The sequence below is a fragment of the Topomyia yanbarensis genome, chromosome 3 (assembly GCF_030247195.1).
Source record: "Topomyia yanbarensis strain Yona2022 chromosome 3, ASM3024719v1, whole genome shotgun sequence".
Taxonomy (NCBI): domain Eukaryota; kingdom Metazoa; phylum Arthropoda; class Insecta; order Diptera; family Culicidae; genus Topomyia; species Topomyia yanbarensis.
The window spans coordinates 288,908,725-288,926,423 of NC_080672.1; the positions used below are offsets into that span (position 1 = coordinate 288,908,725).

Below are 17,699 nucleotides of genomic sequence, written 5' to 3' on the forward strand. Positions count from 1 at the left end.
ATCTTTCTCTTTTTCGTTCTCAAGTTTCTCTTTGTGCGGTCGTTCTGCACATCGCAGTGTTTTTGTGCTGCTTTTTTTCATCGGTGTATTTCGCGCTTTATGCACATTGTGTGAGCAAATAACAAGCCTGCATGCATCAATGTTTGACTGGAACTGTTTTTTGGTCAAACCGTTTAACTGTTATGTGTCCAACAAAAAACACCTTTAACAGGCCAACGTGGGTACCCGGGTACCCACAAATTGAAATGCTCATAACTATGGTTTTCTTTATTCGATTTGGACAATTTTAGATTTTTTGGATTCTGGAACTCGTCCACTTTTTGATTTATAAAATTGAACCGGATGAATGGATCTGGTGCTTGGTAATCCGGATTTTCCGGGGTAATGTTCTAGTACTAGGGCATAATTTGTAAATTTTACTAACGTCCTAGCAATATGAGTATCAAAACTCTTCAAATTGTCTCGGAAGTTCGTTATTTATTGTTACGGGACCCTATGGCAATTTAGAAAATGGAATTGGAATGGAATGGCCACTCACGGCCCCACGGTAACCTGCTCCGTAATGTCCGTTCCGGGGTCAAATCACCAAATGGCTCCAAAACCACGAGATACAGCCTACTGATGCAATTCCAAGAATTTTGATACCCATATTGCTAGTATTCCATTGAAGTTCACAAATAGTATCCGAGTACTGGAACCTGCTTCCGAAAATCCGGATTCCCGGAAACCGAATGAAGTAAACCGATTAATTTTTACCAAGTCCAAAAGCGGATGAGTTCCTGAATCCAAAACACCCAAAAGCATCAAAATCGGTTGGAAATTACCTTAGTTATTGGTATTTCAGTTTTGTGGGTACCCACGTCGGCCTGTTACGTAGTAAAACAATTCATGAGCCCCTCCTAACTCTCCCTTACTATATCAACAATATTATTAACCCAAAAGCTTGACATAGTGAAGTTCTATGATGTCACAAAGTTTCAATTTCCAGCTATGGATAAAACATACGAATTTCATGAATTGAAACCTAAAAAGGTACCCATCAGGTACCGCGTCGGATACATAACGGTTAAAGAAGTAAAACGAATATCGATCACTTTATATTCTATAAAGTGATAGTAAGACATGCAAGACAAATAACTTATATAGCCAATTTATTTTATTTTAAAGCATTGTGTTCGATTAAATTGGATTAATATACTTTTTCCTAATAATCAAGACGCATAAAACGAAATTCTTTGCGTGAAACTTCAGTCAAATTAATGCTGGTTTCGGTAAATTCAGACAGAAATAACAACTGAATTTAAGATTACGTACCACTAGTTTGTATACAACAACAAAACTTCAGGAATCCTCTAAAAGAAGCAACACGCTAGATTCCATTGAGAAGCCCCAAACTTTGTTTCAAAACCAAGCAACTTAGGTCCAATAATAGACACCTGCTGAATGATCTGTTGGGCGTCACCCAACGTTGGTCCAACAAAGGACCAACATCGGTCGAAAAGACTGTTTAGCGCATCTAAGAATTCAAAATGTTTGAAAATAGCCTGTTCTTAAAGAGATTAAAAAGATTCGATTTTTTTCTGTAAACTGATACGATAATAGACCGACTCCGAAGAGTTTATATCATACAGTCTTCAATGCATAATGGAGCTGCCAAAATTGGTCCTTGTATTCATTCTAAAAATTACAGAGAAAATAACAGATTTTAAATTTTTGTTCTTCCAGTAATTATAGCTGGCGTCTACAGAAAATTATAATTTGTAGACCATTGAATGGGTGCATAAAATTTTATAGCACACTGCATTGAATAGAAATATTTGTTGATTAAATGAAATTTCTTTATTTTCCCAAATTATTGTATTTTTTACGAGAGTTTCAAATTTTGTGTTTCCAGGCATTGTACCTGAAATCAATTTCTATCGATTTTTGTATTTAAATATTGAGATAGGAAAAAAGGTTTTTTTTTGTTAAAAATGAAATTTCTGTATTTCTACGCATTTTGGTGAATTTATTTTGAGATCATGAAATTCTGGTCTTCCAGAAACTGTAGTTAGTATCAATTGTAATTGATTGTTGTGCGAAAATATGTAAATCTTCGCATCGAATTCAAACTTATATCACAGACTAACAGATATAACACTATGAGGGAATTCCCTCAAAAAACATCGATCCGACAATTTTCCCAGAACACTAGCTCCACCTTTTATTCACAGCCCCAAACACTCATTTACTGCTGGGTTACCCCTCAGGTTTGGGAACAATTTTTCACTAGTGGTCTATCCCCCATATGCTTGTTCATATGTCAGTGGCGCCATAATTTCAAATTTGGCCACAGTCCCAACTACAAATATATTTAAAATGACCGTTAAAGCGGGCGAAGCTTTGTTTTTGAGTGTTATGTCTGTTAGTCTGCTAAATAAGTAAAATTTCTGTACTTCTACGAAATTTTCATTATTTTTTAGGAAATATTTATTCTTTCAGAAACTGTAGTTGGTATCAAATAATAAATTATAGATGTGTAATGTAGTTTGAGAAAAAATAATGTGCGGAGAATCGAAACAATTTCTTCGGATGGTTGGACTACGGATAATGGAGTCATTTTCTACGGATAATCGAGTCTTCGGATAATCGAGACTACGGATAATCGAGTATGGCCTGTATTTAAAAGAATTTGTTTTCAAACAATAAGTAACGAAAATCGTTTTTTTGGAGTGAAAATAAAGTTTACGCGATTTATTTCATTTTTTATTTTGTTTGCTAGTTTAAATAAATATCACGATGAATCAACATGTAGTACTTTCCTACCTTATGCGATCTAAGTTTCACTCTACCTTTCCAGCCGATTTGATGAATAAAAATTACAAGTGTTGCTCTAAGCAGCGTAAAACCAACGTCGTTGATAAAACCGTGTGATGATAGAAAAATAGTTGACCAAAGCGGATCATGGGATTTTGCAGAAATTGTCTTTTTACAGGTTTAAAATAAAAAAAGCAAATGCATTTGTGTAAGTAAAACTTGAGATATTTCTGCGTGGTATACGAATCTTAAGCACAGCCGTTTTTATTTTCAGTCTTTAAAGTTTAATTCAAGCTTTTGGATTACATGTGCATGATTATACAGCATTAAAATTGTTTTACAACCGCGACACCGAAAAGTCCAACTGAGTTAAATTATCCTTGCTGCGAAACACTGTAGTAAATGCGCATGGAATAATTTGATAGAGAAGGGCCAATAATCAACAAGGTGTGTCCATGTTTCATGCTACAGAGGGAACGATAACTTGAGTAAAAAGTTAAAATAGGTGGTGATACGTCTCGCCTACTCCTCCTAGAGAACTTTCGTGTTCATGACCTATACATATAGCAGTAGTAGGTAGGTACAACAAATTTGGTGCTGAATTAAAAATGCTAACCTTTGTAAGTGTAACACGTTCTTCTGTTATGTGGAACAAACTGTCGAGAAAAGTGGGACGAACAATTTGTTGTTGTGTGACTTCAAAAGCTCGTGTTGCTTGTGATTGCATGCATGATAAGTGTGATTTACGTTTGCAGTCACGTCATACACACCATCGTAGTATATTCTTTATAATTTATCTTTCAATAATGGGGAGAAGAGTATTTCTATATATTATACTAAATACGAGAATTCTAAATTTTTGAATGTTTTCGAGTGGGAGTGTCTGAACTATTTCTTTTGGTTGAGATTTCGAACTCTAAAAAAACCGCCGGTCAGCGTTCATGTTCTATATACCTATACATAATTACCCTACTTGAGAGTAGTTTGTAAAAGCATTTAAATACGTCGAAAGGCTCACTGAGTCCGGGCAAACATTTATTTCCTACCTTATTCTGATTACTTCCTCTCAAGGAAAAACCATGCTGCGTTGGAAGTGTTTTGAATATAGCCCATGTATCATTGCAGCCAGCAAAGGCATTAATTTGGTTTATACGACGAGTCAATACTGCACTTCACCAACTAATCAAAAATGAATCACGAAGCTTTAAATGTCAGATGGTAAAATGCACTCATTTTTGATATCGTGTAATGCTAATAATAGATCTGTATAGTGCTGATATTGTAACATTTAACTGGCTGCAATGGCTGATCATTATTTGCTATGTTTCATTGGCATGCTAATACTATGACTGTATATGTAGATGTATAATACTATGACTGCATATTGTTTTATTTTTTTGATGGACCACTGGTAGTTTGGGCGAATTGAATAAAAAGTAGGCCTTCAGGTTGTATGGGGAAAACCACGTATACGGCACCCCTATCTCATTTGTATTGAACTGACATAAGTCAACATCTCAGCGGGCACACAAATTAAGGGCCCCACTGACAGTTAAAATTGTTCTGCTTGTTTTGCTCGAAGCTCGATTTTCACCAGTCAGGTACCGTACGGCATGACTCAATTTTTAAACATTTGTTAAAAAGCGAAAATATTGGATAACTAATTGAAGAAATGTGTTGTTTTGGGCATGTCAGTGAATAACAAAAACTTTTCACCTTGGTGCACCAACAAATTAAACGAACTCGACTATCCCAAATGGTGCCGAATGTATTGATTCTGTTTATTGTGGATCGACCCTCACGCGACGTTTTAGATGTTGGCATAGAAATCATGGCGGCGCACAGAGGAGTAACTAGAACAAATTCTTGGCCAATAACCAAAAAATTTTTTTTTTCGATTTTTTATTTAGTTATATTTTTTTTAGATACCCAAAAGCATACTGCATATTGTGGCAAAATGAAGAGTTTGCCAAAAATTGCTAAAGATTTTTTGCATGGATGCAAATTGGTGATATTTTAAGGGGTTTTTATTCATTTTTTATTATATATCCAGCAAAATCTCTTTCTAATGATGATGACTGTATTAAACAAGACAATATTACAACAAACGTAATTGAACACAACTATTTGTGTAATCTCAGCTTAAAAATAATCGAAAATAGTAGTGTTTCTGTGTATTGGACCAACTTTAGAAACACCCTTTTTAAACATTTTATTCCAAATTTGAATGATAAAAAAGTTACATTATACGGCAAGATCCGGCAAAGTTGCTGAAACAACATTACAAAACAAGATTCCGGCTATCCGAAAAACATTCAATCTCTTCCGATCTTTTCCGATCCACAAATTCCAAGCGATTTGAAAATATTGATATTTCCACTAATTTGAGGTACGTCAAAATGTTGTAGGGCCAAATACTATGTTTGGCAAAATGTATATCTATGAATATGTGCACAGGTATCCCTTTTCTTCTCCCTTTTCCACTGACCAAATGTTCATGCATCGGGAAAAACAAATGTATTCACAAAGATCACCTCGAAAATACTAGTATTCGGAAGGATCTAGAAAAATGACCTCGGCACTGGTAGGTGGACAGATGCCAAATTGTCCCAAAAACTAGTTATTTTCTATTTTTAGTTCATATTAAGGCATAATAACGGCAATAGCTGCAATAAATAGTGTTGGCCACGATTCGATCCCAGTTACTCCTCTGTGCGGCGTAGCAGATACCTGGGGAAAACCATCAAAATGCATGAAGAAAAATCTTAGTTCTAGAATTCAGCACCAGGTGGCTCAGAATCAAAGAACTGCAAGGGACGAACCCTGGTTGTTATTCGCTTCTTCGTGAAAAGAACCATTGAAGTTTTGCTTGGGATAACTGATAATTTAACTTGTCGGCACCACTGCTCGACAGCTCCTTATACCTGTTGCATTAAGTCAATGATTGTTCCGATGCAAAATCCAGTAATTAGTATTTGGTAATCGTCAGCAAACCCGTAGGTTGGAAATCCAAGCTCAATGAGTTTCTTCAACAAGCCGTCGGCTACCAAGTTCCATAACAAAGGTGATAGAGCGCCTCCCTGAGGACAACCGCAAATACTCAACTTCCGTATCTCATCCTGTCGCAGTGACGAGCAAAGCGGTTACTAAGCATTTCGTTTATCCAACCCGAGATACATGCAGATATCCCATGACCGCGCGTCGCTTCCAGAATAGACTGGAAGGACACATTGTCAAAAGCACCCGCAATATCTAGGAATATACCCAAGCTAGATTGCTTGAGCGAGAAGGCTTTCTCAATGTTGTAAAGTGATCGTGGATTTCCCACACTGATATGAGTCAAACCACGTCAAGTGGTCCTCGAAAAATCCACAAAATCACCGATTTTCATGAAAAATATTTTTTTGTGTAGGGAACATGGAGTGTAACTTTTGGAATAAATATTTCGTTAAAACTCCTTTTTTTGGTTAAGTTATGGGCTTTCAAACTTTGAAAAACGATAAAATTGCATTTTTTTAAATTTGTTATTTCTTTAAAACTACTTTAGATAATTGATTGAAATTTTGCACACTTCTAGAATGATATCTATACTGTCATATGGATATTTTGGAGATATTTTTTTTAGGAACAGCATTTTACATACATTTTTAATAAACTATTTATTTTTTTTGTGTTTTCGGCGCTCAAACTTATCAAAAAATATGTCAACTGACGCGGAAAACATTCACCTTCAATAACCTGTAAAGATATTTTTGTCCTTTTGTTCCAATCCAGAGATATAGAATTTTTTGACACGCGACGCGCTTTTCCAATGTGCCGCGCAATTCGATGCTGCCTACGACAACTCATTGGCCGCAGCCCACGTGAACGCGATCAACGGGCATGTAAGTTTGAACAGCGTTTAGCTCCTTGTCTCATGCCTCGGACGTGTTCAAACATGTATAAGTATAGTTTAGCACCACGCCATTTATATTGTTTTGCACGTGGCAACTTCTATCATTGAGACCTTCGCCAGTTATATTGTTTAACACGTTGAAATATCTATTGTTAGTCTACCTTGAGTACGGAAAACACCTTTGAACTTTGTGGGATAATTTGAGTTTCGATAATTTCACAAATATGGTTCAGCCGAATACATGCTGCAATCCACTAGGAAGAAAATCTCACAGCTTTGTACGTTATAATTTATTCTTAATAACTGCTAAGTGGAATAAAAAGTTAAAACCGTACGTTGGCAAATACGTTTGTAAGTCATGTCGACGGAAGATGTACGAAGAAGATTGTGTTATTGAAAGTGTTGCGAGTTTAAAACATTCAAACTTACAGTAAGTGTACTATGATTTTATATTATATAATTTGTATCATATTTATTACAATTTTAAAACCACTTGATTTTTTATAATTATTTAAATGAACACTTTGCATTTATTTATTTCGTTGGAAAAAACCTGATCCTGTAATTTTTTGCTGTTTTCACCTTTAATAATGCATCTAAACGTTACTCACATTTTTAACGAAAGTATACGTGTTAAATTAAATGTTTGTCCTAGCAAACAGTATTTGTTAAAGAAAACTTGTTTTTCTTTCTTTTTATAGTGCTGATAAAGGAGAATCATGTGAAGTTTCGTCCGATTCAAGCGACGATTCCGATAATGGTTCGAATTATGAAAACAAGTGCATCGACGATTCTTAAAAATTAGATAAAATTAATGATATTTTGCAACAACTTGGTGAACCGAAAATAAACAAAAAACGTTTTTCAAAATTTTGTAATAGAACTATAAGAGAAATTGTTGCAGAGATTGTTCAAATGAATAAAACAGTGAAAAATTTTGAAGTAAATAGCCAAGTAGGAAGAAACAGTTTGGATACAAGTTTTGTGGAAAACATAAGTAATGCCCTGCGTGGTAAACAAAATGCCAAAGATAAAATTCAAATTTTGACAACAGTTCCAGATAATTGGACTACAAAAGAAATGTGTGAAACATTTTCTGTTTCAAAACGAATGGCAAGAATATCGAAAAAATTGAAAAAAGAAAAGGGGTTTGCATCCGTGCCTGCGGCGAAGCGCGGGAAAAGAATTCCCTACTCAACAGTGGAAAAAGTGCAAAATTTCTACTTATCAGATTTTTCTAGCAGACTTTTACCGGGAATAAAAGACTGTAAAACAATTATTAAACATGGAAAAAGGATAAAGACTCAAAAACGACTTTTATTATATAATTTGATGGATTTACACGAACATTTTAAGATGGAATATTCTAATATAACGAAGAGCTTATCAAAATTTCAAGATCTTAGACCACCTGAATGCATTCTGGCTGACAAAAACGGTACGCACAATGTTTGCGTTTGCAAGATACATCAAAATGTAGCACTGAAAATATATGGAATGAAGCAAGTATTCCAAAAATGCAAGGTAACCTTCAATGACTCCGTGAGTGAATACATTAGGCAATCAGTATGCGAACACTCAACGTCCAATTGTTTTTTGGGAAATTGCGAAAAATGTCATGGCTCTGCAGCTGTTATCGAAAAATTGGAACGAAAATTGACTGAAAACAACGTCACAGAACTTACATTCAGCCAATGGATCACCACTGACAGGTAATAAGCACATTTTAGTTTGAAAACTCTATTTGTTAATAACCCATTTTCACAGATGTGATATAGTGCAATCGACACAACCAACAGCGATATATTTGGAAGAACTGAAGAATGATTTGGCTTCTTTGTTGAAGCATGATTTTTTATCGAAAACACAAGCAACCTACCTCGTTGAAAAAAAAATTCTGTGAGTGAGGGCGAATTTGTTGTCACGTTGGATTTCGCGGAAAATTATACATTCCAAGTCCAAGACGCAATCCAAGCCCATCACTGGTCAAATAGTCAAGCAACTATTCACCCATACGTAGTTTATTATTGTGTCGACGGCAAACAGAATCACTTGTGCTTTGTAATTATATCGGAGAAACTGACTCATGATGCACAGTCAGTACATTTGTTTAATACAAGACTTGTGAAGTATTTGTAAAAGCAAATTTGGATCCAGGAACATCAAAAAAATTCACTATTTCTCGGATGGAGCTGCATCGCAATACAAGAATAAGTTTAATTTTCAAAATTTATATTACCACAAAAAAGATTTTGGTATAGAAGCCGAATGGAACTTTTTTGCAACATCTTATGGTAAGGGAGCATGCAACGTGTTGCTGGGGATCATATAGTTAATGCTCGTATTCTTTTTGAATGGGCAAAAGATGCTTTCAAAACAATAGATTTCGATTTTTGCACTCAAGTGGATCATGATGCTCATGAAAAAAAATTTAGTGTGCTTAGTAGTGCTACTTAGTAATATTCTCAATATTCAAACTAAAATAAAATGAGTTAAACAAAAATGACCTCTGAGATTTTTTCATAAAACATACTATCAATTGTGGTCTTTCGAAAGCAAAAAGAAGAGATCAATTTCACTTGCTCCATTTTAAGATATCAACATTTGAAAAGGTTGTGTTTTTTTGCTAAAAATGCTCATAACTTTTGAACTAAATGAGCTATCTCAAATATGTCTACATAAATAATTTTCGTCTCAATAAGCTCTAAAAGTTTTGTGAAGACGCTATTGACGGAAAAAAAATATTTAAAAAGTTATAACGAAAAAACTGATTTTGTTAGGGATACCCTATCACACAACATTTTAATAGCTGTAAAATTAAAACCATTAAAGTTACAAATATGACGTCCTCAGCAAAGTTGCTTAAAAAAGGTTGTGCTACAATTTTGCGGAACACTTCATTGTTCTATCTCTTCTTATTTCGAAAATAATTTTCAGATCGTACAAACCATAAGGACCACCCTAATGTCACCCACCTCAAAAGATGCCTCAATTGACACAGATTATTTGTTCCGAAGACATGAAATCTCTAGAGCCAGTAGTTTAGTCACAAATGTTTTTGTCATCCTAAATTCTGGATTCGGACCACTGTGCATTGTTGATTAGAAAACAGGTACATTTCATTTCCCACATAAATTGCGCACAGACTAGAGGACACCATACAAGTTGGGATGTTATCGCATATAGTGAGCCATATCAGGTTTAAATGGGACATGATCATTTGATTCCCACGATTTGCGAAGAAATCACCGAGTTACCACCAGTCGAGAGTCTCAGCAAACCCCCAGCCAACAAAAATTCGGCAAAATTAAGCGGATCATCGGCAAAAACTTCGGTGCGGTGAGTGAACGTTCCGCTGCGTAATGCAGCACACTGGGGAGTTCGCCCAGCTCTTCCCAGGCTCCGTTCGCCATTGAGAATATTTTAAACTCCCTCAACAATTTTACCATGACACTATGGAATTGGGGTTCCCTGTTGGTGGGTTTTTACCACCGGAACAGGTCGTTCGTAGTGTAATTCTTAGCCGATTGAAACAACCACTACCGACACTACATGGCTTATCTAGGCTGTTCGTAGAAAGAAGCTGACATTGAAGGACAGCTTCCATGGATGGCCGGAACCAAAATATCTCCATTCAAATATTAAGGTTATTTGCTTTAAAAAGAGGTATGAATTGTAATTTTCTGATTGTTACTTCAAAAGTTATAGCATTTAATATAATTTTCCCATAGTACCAATTTCAAAAATTTCAAGCAATGTGGGCGGGGGTCTAGAGTTGTCCATATGATGTGAAATTTGGCAACTGAGCTTACGTTGACATTTGTCACAATATGAGAGGGGGGGGGGGCTTTGAAAATTCATAAAAAAATGTTTTGCAATGTCCTAGTGAAGAACGATATTTGGGAGCAAAAGAAAAAGATCAAAAATCCACCACATGATCGTCATGATAGATGAAAAAATTTCATGGTTGGATGGCCTTGACTTATTCACAGACGCGACTGTGATAATTATCGAGACTTAGCGCCCTTCAATACCACTAATACGCTACTTTTCCGTGTCTATTTAGCAATGGGTTACGAGAAGATCGACGACCCTAAAACCATACCACTTGCGAACTCATAATCAGATTGAAAGATGAATTGAAGCAACGTTAAGATACGGTTATAAAGAAACGAATTCATAATGAGATTTTTCATAAATTGAAAAAGTAACTTTTTGGTGAAAATTGACATATCGTCCTGAAGAAATAGATATCATGAAATGAAATTAATTGATTAAAAATATAGAATAAAAGCTCTATTTTAAAAATTAAATCCTGCAGTGGAAAAAGTAAGTATAAAATAATAAAAATCCATCGACCGCTAGCAAAGATGTTTTCTTAACATCTTTTTCTTTAACTATAATTTACGACATTTACGATCTAAAATCTATTGCTAAATCATGGTAAGGTAGAAATAAAAAAATGTAGTTTGTAAATAATTTGATCTGATTGCGCAAATTCAGGAAAAAAAAATTTCTCCTAATGATTTTCTCATAGATTTTTTCACCTGTTGAGTTCAGCTTACAGTATTTTTCTATCGATTTTTTTATTTCGTTTATTTGACACGGCTCATAGCGGTAGCTTAACGGAGCCAAGGATCTTTTATGTGTTTACAATATGTAAAAAATAAAAATAAAAACAAATATTATTGTTTGTCCGTTGGATCTCGTGCGCGCAACTTTTTATTGCGAGCGGAGACCTTCTTTCGCGGCTCGCCTACTGCGTCATGGGGACCGTTTAATTCTCTCCTGTCCTCTGTATCAAGGTCATCATCGTTAAAAGTGCCTTGGTGCTCGCGAGCAGATGTTCTTTCCTGCTTCTTGCACTTACGGGTGACCAATGTAAATCCGTCGTCATTCTTATTATCTTCATCACCGATGTTACTTACAGTTGTTTCAGGGGTGCTGGATGCTGCTTTGGCAGTTGTCAATATGGACTGAACAGCTGCCACAAATTTGGCAACCGTTTGTGGTTCAGGTATTGGTATTGAAAATTCTTTTTTGGGTTGGTTTTCCGTGGATTCGTTGGCAATCGGTAGCGATACATTCTCCTCTGTATCTTCCGCGCAAGGTTGTCCGTGGTGTGCTGTCTGATTACAAAACTTACACGTAGGAGTTTGCCCCTCATGGGTGCATAACGTAGTTTGATGAATAGTAGCTTCGTGGGTTTTAAGTTTTATAGTCAAGTGGGAGGGGATAGGTCTTTCGAGCCAACAAGAACACCGTTAGGTGTACCCGGGAAGAAATTTCTCCACGTATCACGTGTAACGGATTCTACTTCTCCGTATTGCGACATGTATTTTGCGATTAGATCAGGAGGGGTACGTGGTGATAGGTCATGTAATTTTACATCTACATAGTCTTTTTCTATATACACGGGAATCTTAATTCCAGCTTTATCACTTTCAGCCATGTGCTTCAAGTTGTTCTGCAAAACGAAACGTTCGGCTTGTGCTAACGTGTTGAATGATATGAGCACTACATTGCGAAGATGATGATACTGTAGATACATAACCTCCTTGAGCTTTAGCTGCATCTTCATTTTCAGCAGGTATTCCACTTCACGAAAACTCAATCTTATTGAACAGAATTTAAAATCAACGACCGCTGTGTTGGGTCGGAGCAGAGATTTTTCGTCAACTTTACTCATGATGGCAAGAATAAATTAAAAGTTTCCTTTGTTCTCGAGACAATGCGCACTAGATCGAGAGGTTGCTAGTTGTTGTTCACTTGGTTCGATTGTACGTCTGACTTGGGCAGAAGTAGAAAATAGACTTATTTTTTTTGTTTATTTGTTTATTGCTTATTTTAGAAACATTTTATTGAAGCTTTCATTAGTTTTGGATTTTCAAAGCCAGGCCTAAAAGCATGAAAGTATGGTCAGGATCTGATTGAATTCAACGGATTCTCGCGACAACTGTCAAATTTTACATCGATGGAAGTCATGGAGATGTTTGCTGTGATCTGGCAGGAAATCTGCAGTTATGGCCTTAGGATTCCGATTTTTATCACAATCAACAATATGAACCGAGTTATACATTAACGAATGTCGGAAAACGTGGATTGGTTCATTAGGTCACATCTGGTCCTACCAAATTTTGACAAGATTTGGCAAGAATCCACTAGAGTAAGAAGTGCGCAACAGCGTACCACGATGATGACGACATCAGCCGTGAGAATGAGATGAGCTCTCGGGACTAAACTGCCCGAAATCCTCCTGAATCGACATTTATACACTTTATAAATATATTTTGACTAAAGATGCTATTTCAATCACCACATACTGGTTAAAAAGCAGCCTGCGATGTTGAGCAGCATTGATAAAACGTATTAAGCCCAAATTTTAAATTTCCATTCGAGAGGATAAAATCCGCAAAACCCACAATCAGTACCGTCTTTCCGCATGGGCACACTGGGCCAGAGCCAAGGGCCCCGCGATTTTGGGGGCCCCGCACTGAGGATGGATATAAATCCATACTAACGTCTGTCTTCGAAAAAAAAGGTACGCTTGAATATTTGTAACTCTTCAGTGCGTTGCTAAAATGTCAGAAATTTGAATTTGTGGTTTACATTTTGAAGTCTATACTGGCATTGCTTCATTAATATCTCTATGCATCATATCAATGAATCGGTAGCAAAGCAGCCCGGAATCGCACATTGATTCGTATTCCATGTGGTCAAACCATCAAAAAGCATCAGACAACCAAGCAGAATTATCCTACTAGCGACAGGAAACGCATCAGGTCAGGATAACATTGAACCAATTCAACATTTTCACAAACATTCAAGTTTAAATTTGTTGAATTATTTAACAAAAAAAACCTTCTTCGACAAAAAATTTGTACACGCCGAAATATTGCTAAGAACCGCTATTTCTATTCCTACAGCGAGGATAGAACACGAATGAACCTCAAGACGATATGCGCGCTTAGAATCAACATTATATGGATTGATTTCAAAGGTGACAAGACTCGGCGAAGTGGGAAGTTCAATGGAAAAGAATATGTGGCTTTTTCGGAAGTTGGATGTCGACTCTGACCATTTTCATCACATCAGGAATGTTGTATTTCTCACAATCAAGAAGTTCTAAACGGGACAATGTTAATGCGTACTATTTTAACTCTCGTAGTTTCAAAACTAAAAACTAGTTATCCTAACATTCAAATTTATTGTCTGCAATTTTGGACCTAACATCGCGATCAAGATGGCTGTCATACGCTAATAAGAAGAATTCGAAACGTTAAATTCAATTTATCATGCACGGCCAAATGGTGTACTTGACTATTATTTCTTGGCAAATGCATTTCCAATTTTAGTTAGTTCAGTTTGAAGCAAGAGAATATCGTTTCTTATAGATTGGGCACTCTGTAGTTTTAGATCTAGAAGAGAAGAACTCCGGAAAAATAACAAAAAAATACAACAAAAAAAGAACAACAAATACTTCTTTATTTTGTTAGCATTGTAAGAATTAGAATGTGTGATGCTTTACTTTACTTAATCTCCTAAAATATCAACGTCCGTCCATATACGACGTTTGACAGCTATAGTCTCGATGTTAAAATGTTCAGATTGAAAATGTGAAAACCGTACTATTACCCTATGAATAGGAAATTTCGCGCTGTGTTTACGAACGCCACCTAAACGCATCACGAAATACAAAGGTTTTTTAGTGGTCAAGCCAACTTTCAAATGCTGGGCGCGAACTCGCCATACTTCAGCATTCCCCTTGACTAAAGCACTCTTCATTCTCAAACAACGTCATGCAACTATGAAAGTCAGATTACCGCATGTTAATTCTGTCAGGTTTCTGCTATATTATGCAACTGCTATTAAGAGCAGCGTTACACAATATTTTTTTATTTATAACCTTCAAATTTCCTTTTATCTTTTCAATGGCTTTTACAATATGTCTTGTTTTAGAATTCTTTGATTGCAACACAATTCTTCTCTGTCATATTCCGCTTTATCATTTTAACCCTTTCATGCCCAACTTTTTTCAAGTGCATGTAGGTTTTCAAAACTATTTTTACTTGTAAACGATGGGGTCAAGCAACAAGCAAGCCTTTTTTCATAAAGTTAGGTGCTTTCCTTGCAGTGCTAGAAGCTGCTCAATTTTCACCTTCAAATGCTAAATATAATTCTCTTAAAACATTTACAATAATCCAATTGCGTGGAAAACGTAGCCAAAGACTAAATTGATAGGTTTTATCAGTTTTTACTACTATTGCAACATAGCGAAGATATATGAAAAATTCATTTTCAGTCGTTAACGTAAACTGTCTCTGGCAGCACTGCTTCATTGGAATCCAATCAGACTAATTGCAATAACTTCAGTTCTAGAGCTGATCCTTGTAACTGTTAATGCTCAAATGAAAGGCAATAGTCACATTTATGAGCCTTACTTATTTTTGTGTGAAAATCTTGCCTCAATCAAAAGTTATAGCTGTTTAAAAACGTTGTTGTCCACAAACAACATGGACATAACTGGGTTAAACGCTATTAGCTTTAGCTTAGGGTGTCCGGGATTTTCTTTTGGAAATTCTGTGCATGATAGAGTCACTTGCTAATAAATTTTCAGATCATCTCAGACCGTTATGCGTGTATAATGCCACCTGGCGGTAGAATCTATAACTATATATTATTTTGATGGTTTGTTGGCACACTAGGCTCAAATTTGAAAGTCTGGCTTGAAAAACCATGCTAATATACATTTATTTACACCTGTTCAGTGATAGGGGCCCCTTAATTCAATAGTGCCCAGGGGCCCCGAATGGTCTTAAGACGGCCCTGCCCACAATGTATCCTTAAACTACAATAAATAGTAACATTTTCTTCTATTTTCTAGCAGGGCTTCAATTCGTTTCTTGCAGGATACATACGTAAAAAACAAGTTTCAAAAATTGTCCGGTTAGTTTATACGAAACACAATTTTTATTATTCGCAAAAGATTTTAATGCATGAAATAGTTTACGAGTTATCAGTGATTGAAAAATAATCGATTTTATAAATTTCAAATGTTCAAAAATCATAACTTGAAAAAAATATTGCAGAAAAAATCATTGATTGTTTTGCGCTAGAGTGCGCGAGAATTTTTTTCGGAGCACATATTTGAAAATTTGGGTTGTAAATCTGACATGGAATGACCCAACATTAAGTTAATTTTAATGCCTCATTTAAATAAAACAAAAATACTTCACCTTTTGCGTCGAACCAGTTTCTGTGTTAAGGAAATAAATAAATAACGTGAATCTCAATAACTAAGTAAAACACTTGAATGCGCCAGTAGTTGAGTGGTAAGCGTATTATTAGTGCAATATTTGATTAGTTCAGGTATCTGAAAATGACACTTGCTTCTCTCTGGCTTAACACGCACCAGACGATTAAAAGGTGCATCATTGAAAAATAATTAGAGCATCACTCAAACCTTCTGTATACTGTATTTTTAGTCTCGATAAAACAAAACACATTTGTTATGTCGAAAAAAATGAAGGAATCGTTTGTTTCAAGCAAAAAAATACTATAGAAATCTGTTTAATAGAATGCCAAACTACTCACAATCCGGTATGTATATGTTCAGAAACAAACAGTCCTCATCGTACTGCATCTCGCCTTCGTCCGCTGACTGGATCAGCTCCATAAATAGTTGATTGTGTCGTCTGTGAGTGCTTCGCGGCGATGGCCAGCACTGTTTCTCAAACGTGGAAGCATTCTTGACGCCCTCCCAGCTGGGAAGATTATCGACGACCGGTCGCGAGAAACGCTTCTCTCCAGTAGGCGCCTGTGCATAAGGTATCCCAAGATACCCGATCACTCTTTGGGTTCTGAACATTTTCACAAATGTGGCCATCGCTGTTCCCTGATCAGGGATATCCACCTTCGGTGGATCCCTGGCCACACACTGTTGAATCAAGACTAATGCCAGAACCGCCAAATTTAATCGATTATTCGTCATTGCTTTTTCTACAGTTGAACCGTTTCAATCTGATTTTCATATGCACACACACAAAATTCAAAATTTTGATTCACTGTTCTACTCTTCGGCTCTGATTATGGCTTTGGTCATAATCGAATTCGTCCAGAAATTGGAACAACAGCACCGAGTAACATGAAGCACGGCACCCGAAGCGAGAAACAGACTGGTAACCTAAAAACAATACTGGAGCAGTAATCCTATGGTTTGCTGGAATTGATCCACTACACAATTGGCGGGAACTAGGGGACTTGCACAGGTCTGCTCCTGGTCGGACCGAGCGTTCAGCGTTGAATGAAAAGCCCGACGGCACGGAATTTCGAGTCGTCTAAGACTGTAAAGGAGTGATTGTGGAATATAAAAAAAAAGAAATGAAAAACCTAGCCAGAGTCACGCGAAGGAGCAAGCGACCCTAGCTTCGGGAAAATGTATGCTGTTCAGATTTTCGTGTAGGCAAAATACGGCATTTGGATGTGTTAGGCGTACTGCCATGCTTTTTCGTCGCTCACTCTGCTAGGATATGAGTGTTGCTTTGAGGTGGGGTTAGGTGGAGGATATCGTAGAGTCGTGTCACTGAACGGATTTTTTACCATTAAGAATAGTACATTGACGATTTGATTTTACAAACCTGGAATAATCTTTGAATGGTATAAGTAAAATTGAATTATATGATGTGAAGTACACATACACGAAAGAACACCTCTGTTTTACGGTTGTTATTTTTGTTCGAATGTATTAGCATCTTTGTGGGGGGGTGGGTAAGGGTTGGGTATTGCTTCTCTTATCTTCCGGCCATCACATCACATGATTTGGTTTTCTAAGTATGCATAACAAACATAAAGATGTGACACAAGGTGCTTAAAATGCACAAACATCCTGTCAATCCTATTTTCAATTGGATTGTCTGCTCTAGAGATATTACCAAGGGCCGTTCATAAATGATGTCGCGTATTGATAGCTGGAGAAAAACCATGAATTATCGAGAGAAATACTAAAAAT

The 17,699-nt window shown here is 36.3% G+C and overlaps 1 protein-coding gene across 1 annotated transcript in view; it reads right to left on the minus strand.

Annotated features, from left to right (window-relative positions):
* The window catches only part of LOC131690751 (neuroligin-4, Y-linked), a 59,757-nt gene extending 42,782 nt beyond the window's left edge, over nucleotides 1–16,975 (minus strand). The window contains exon 1 of the mRNA XM_058976721.1: nucleotides 16,286–16,975. Coding sequence (XP_058832704.1) covers nucleotides 16,286–16,682 — 397 coding nt within the window. The 5' untranslated portion in view covers nucleotides 16,683–16,975. The remainder of the gene's footprint in view (nucleotides 1–16,285) is intronic.
* Nucleotides 16,976–17,699: the final 724 nt, after the last annotated feature.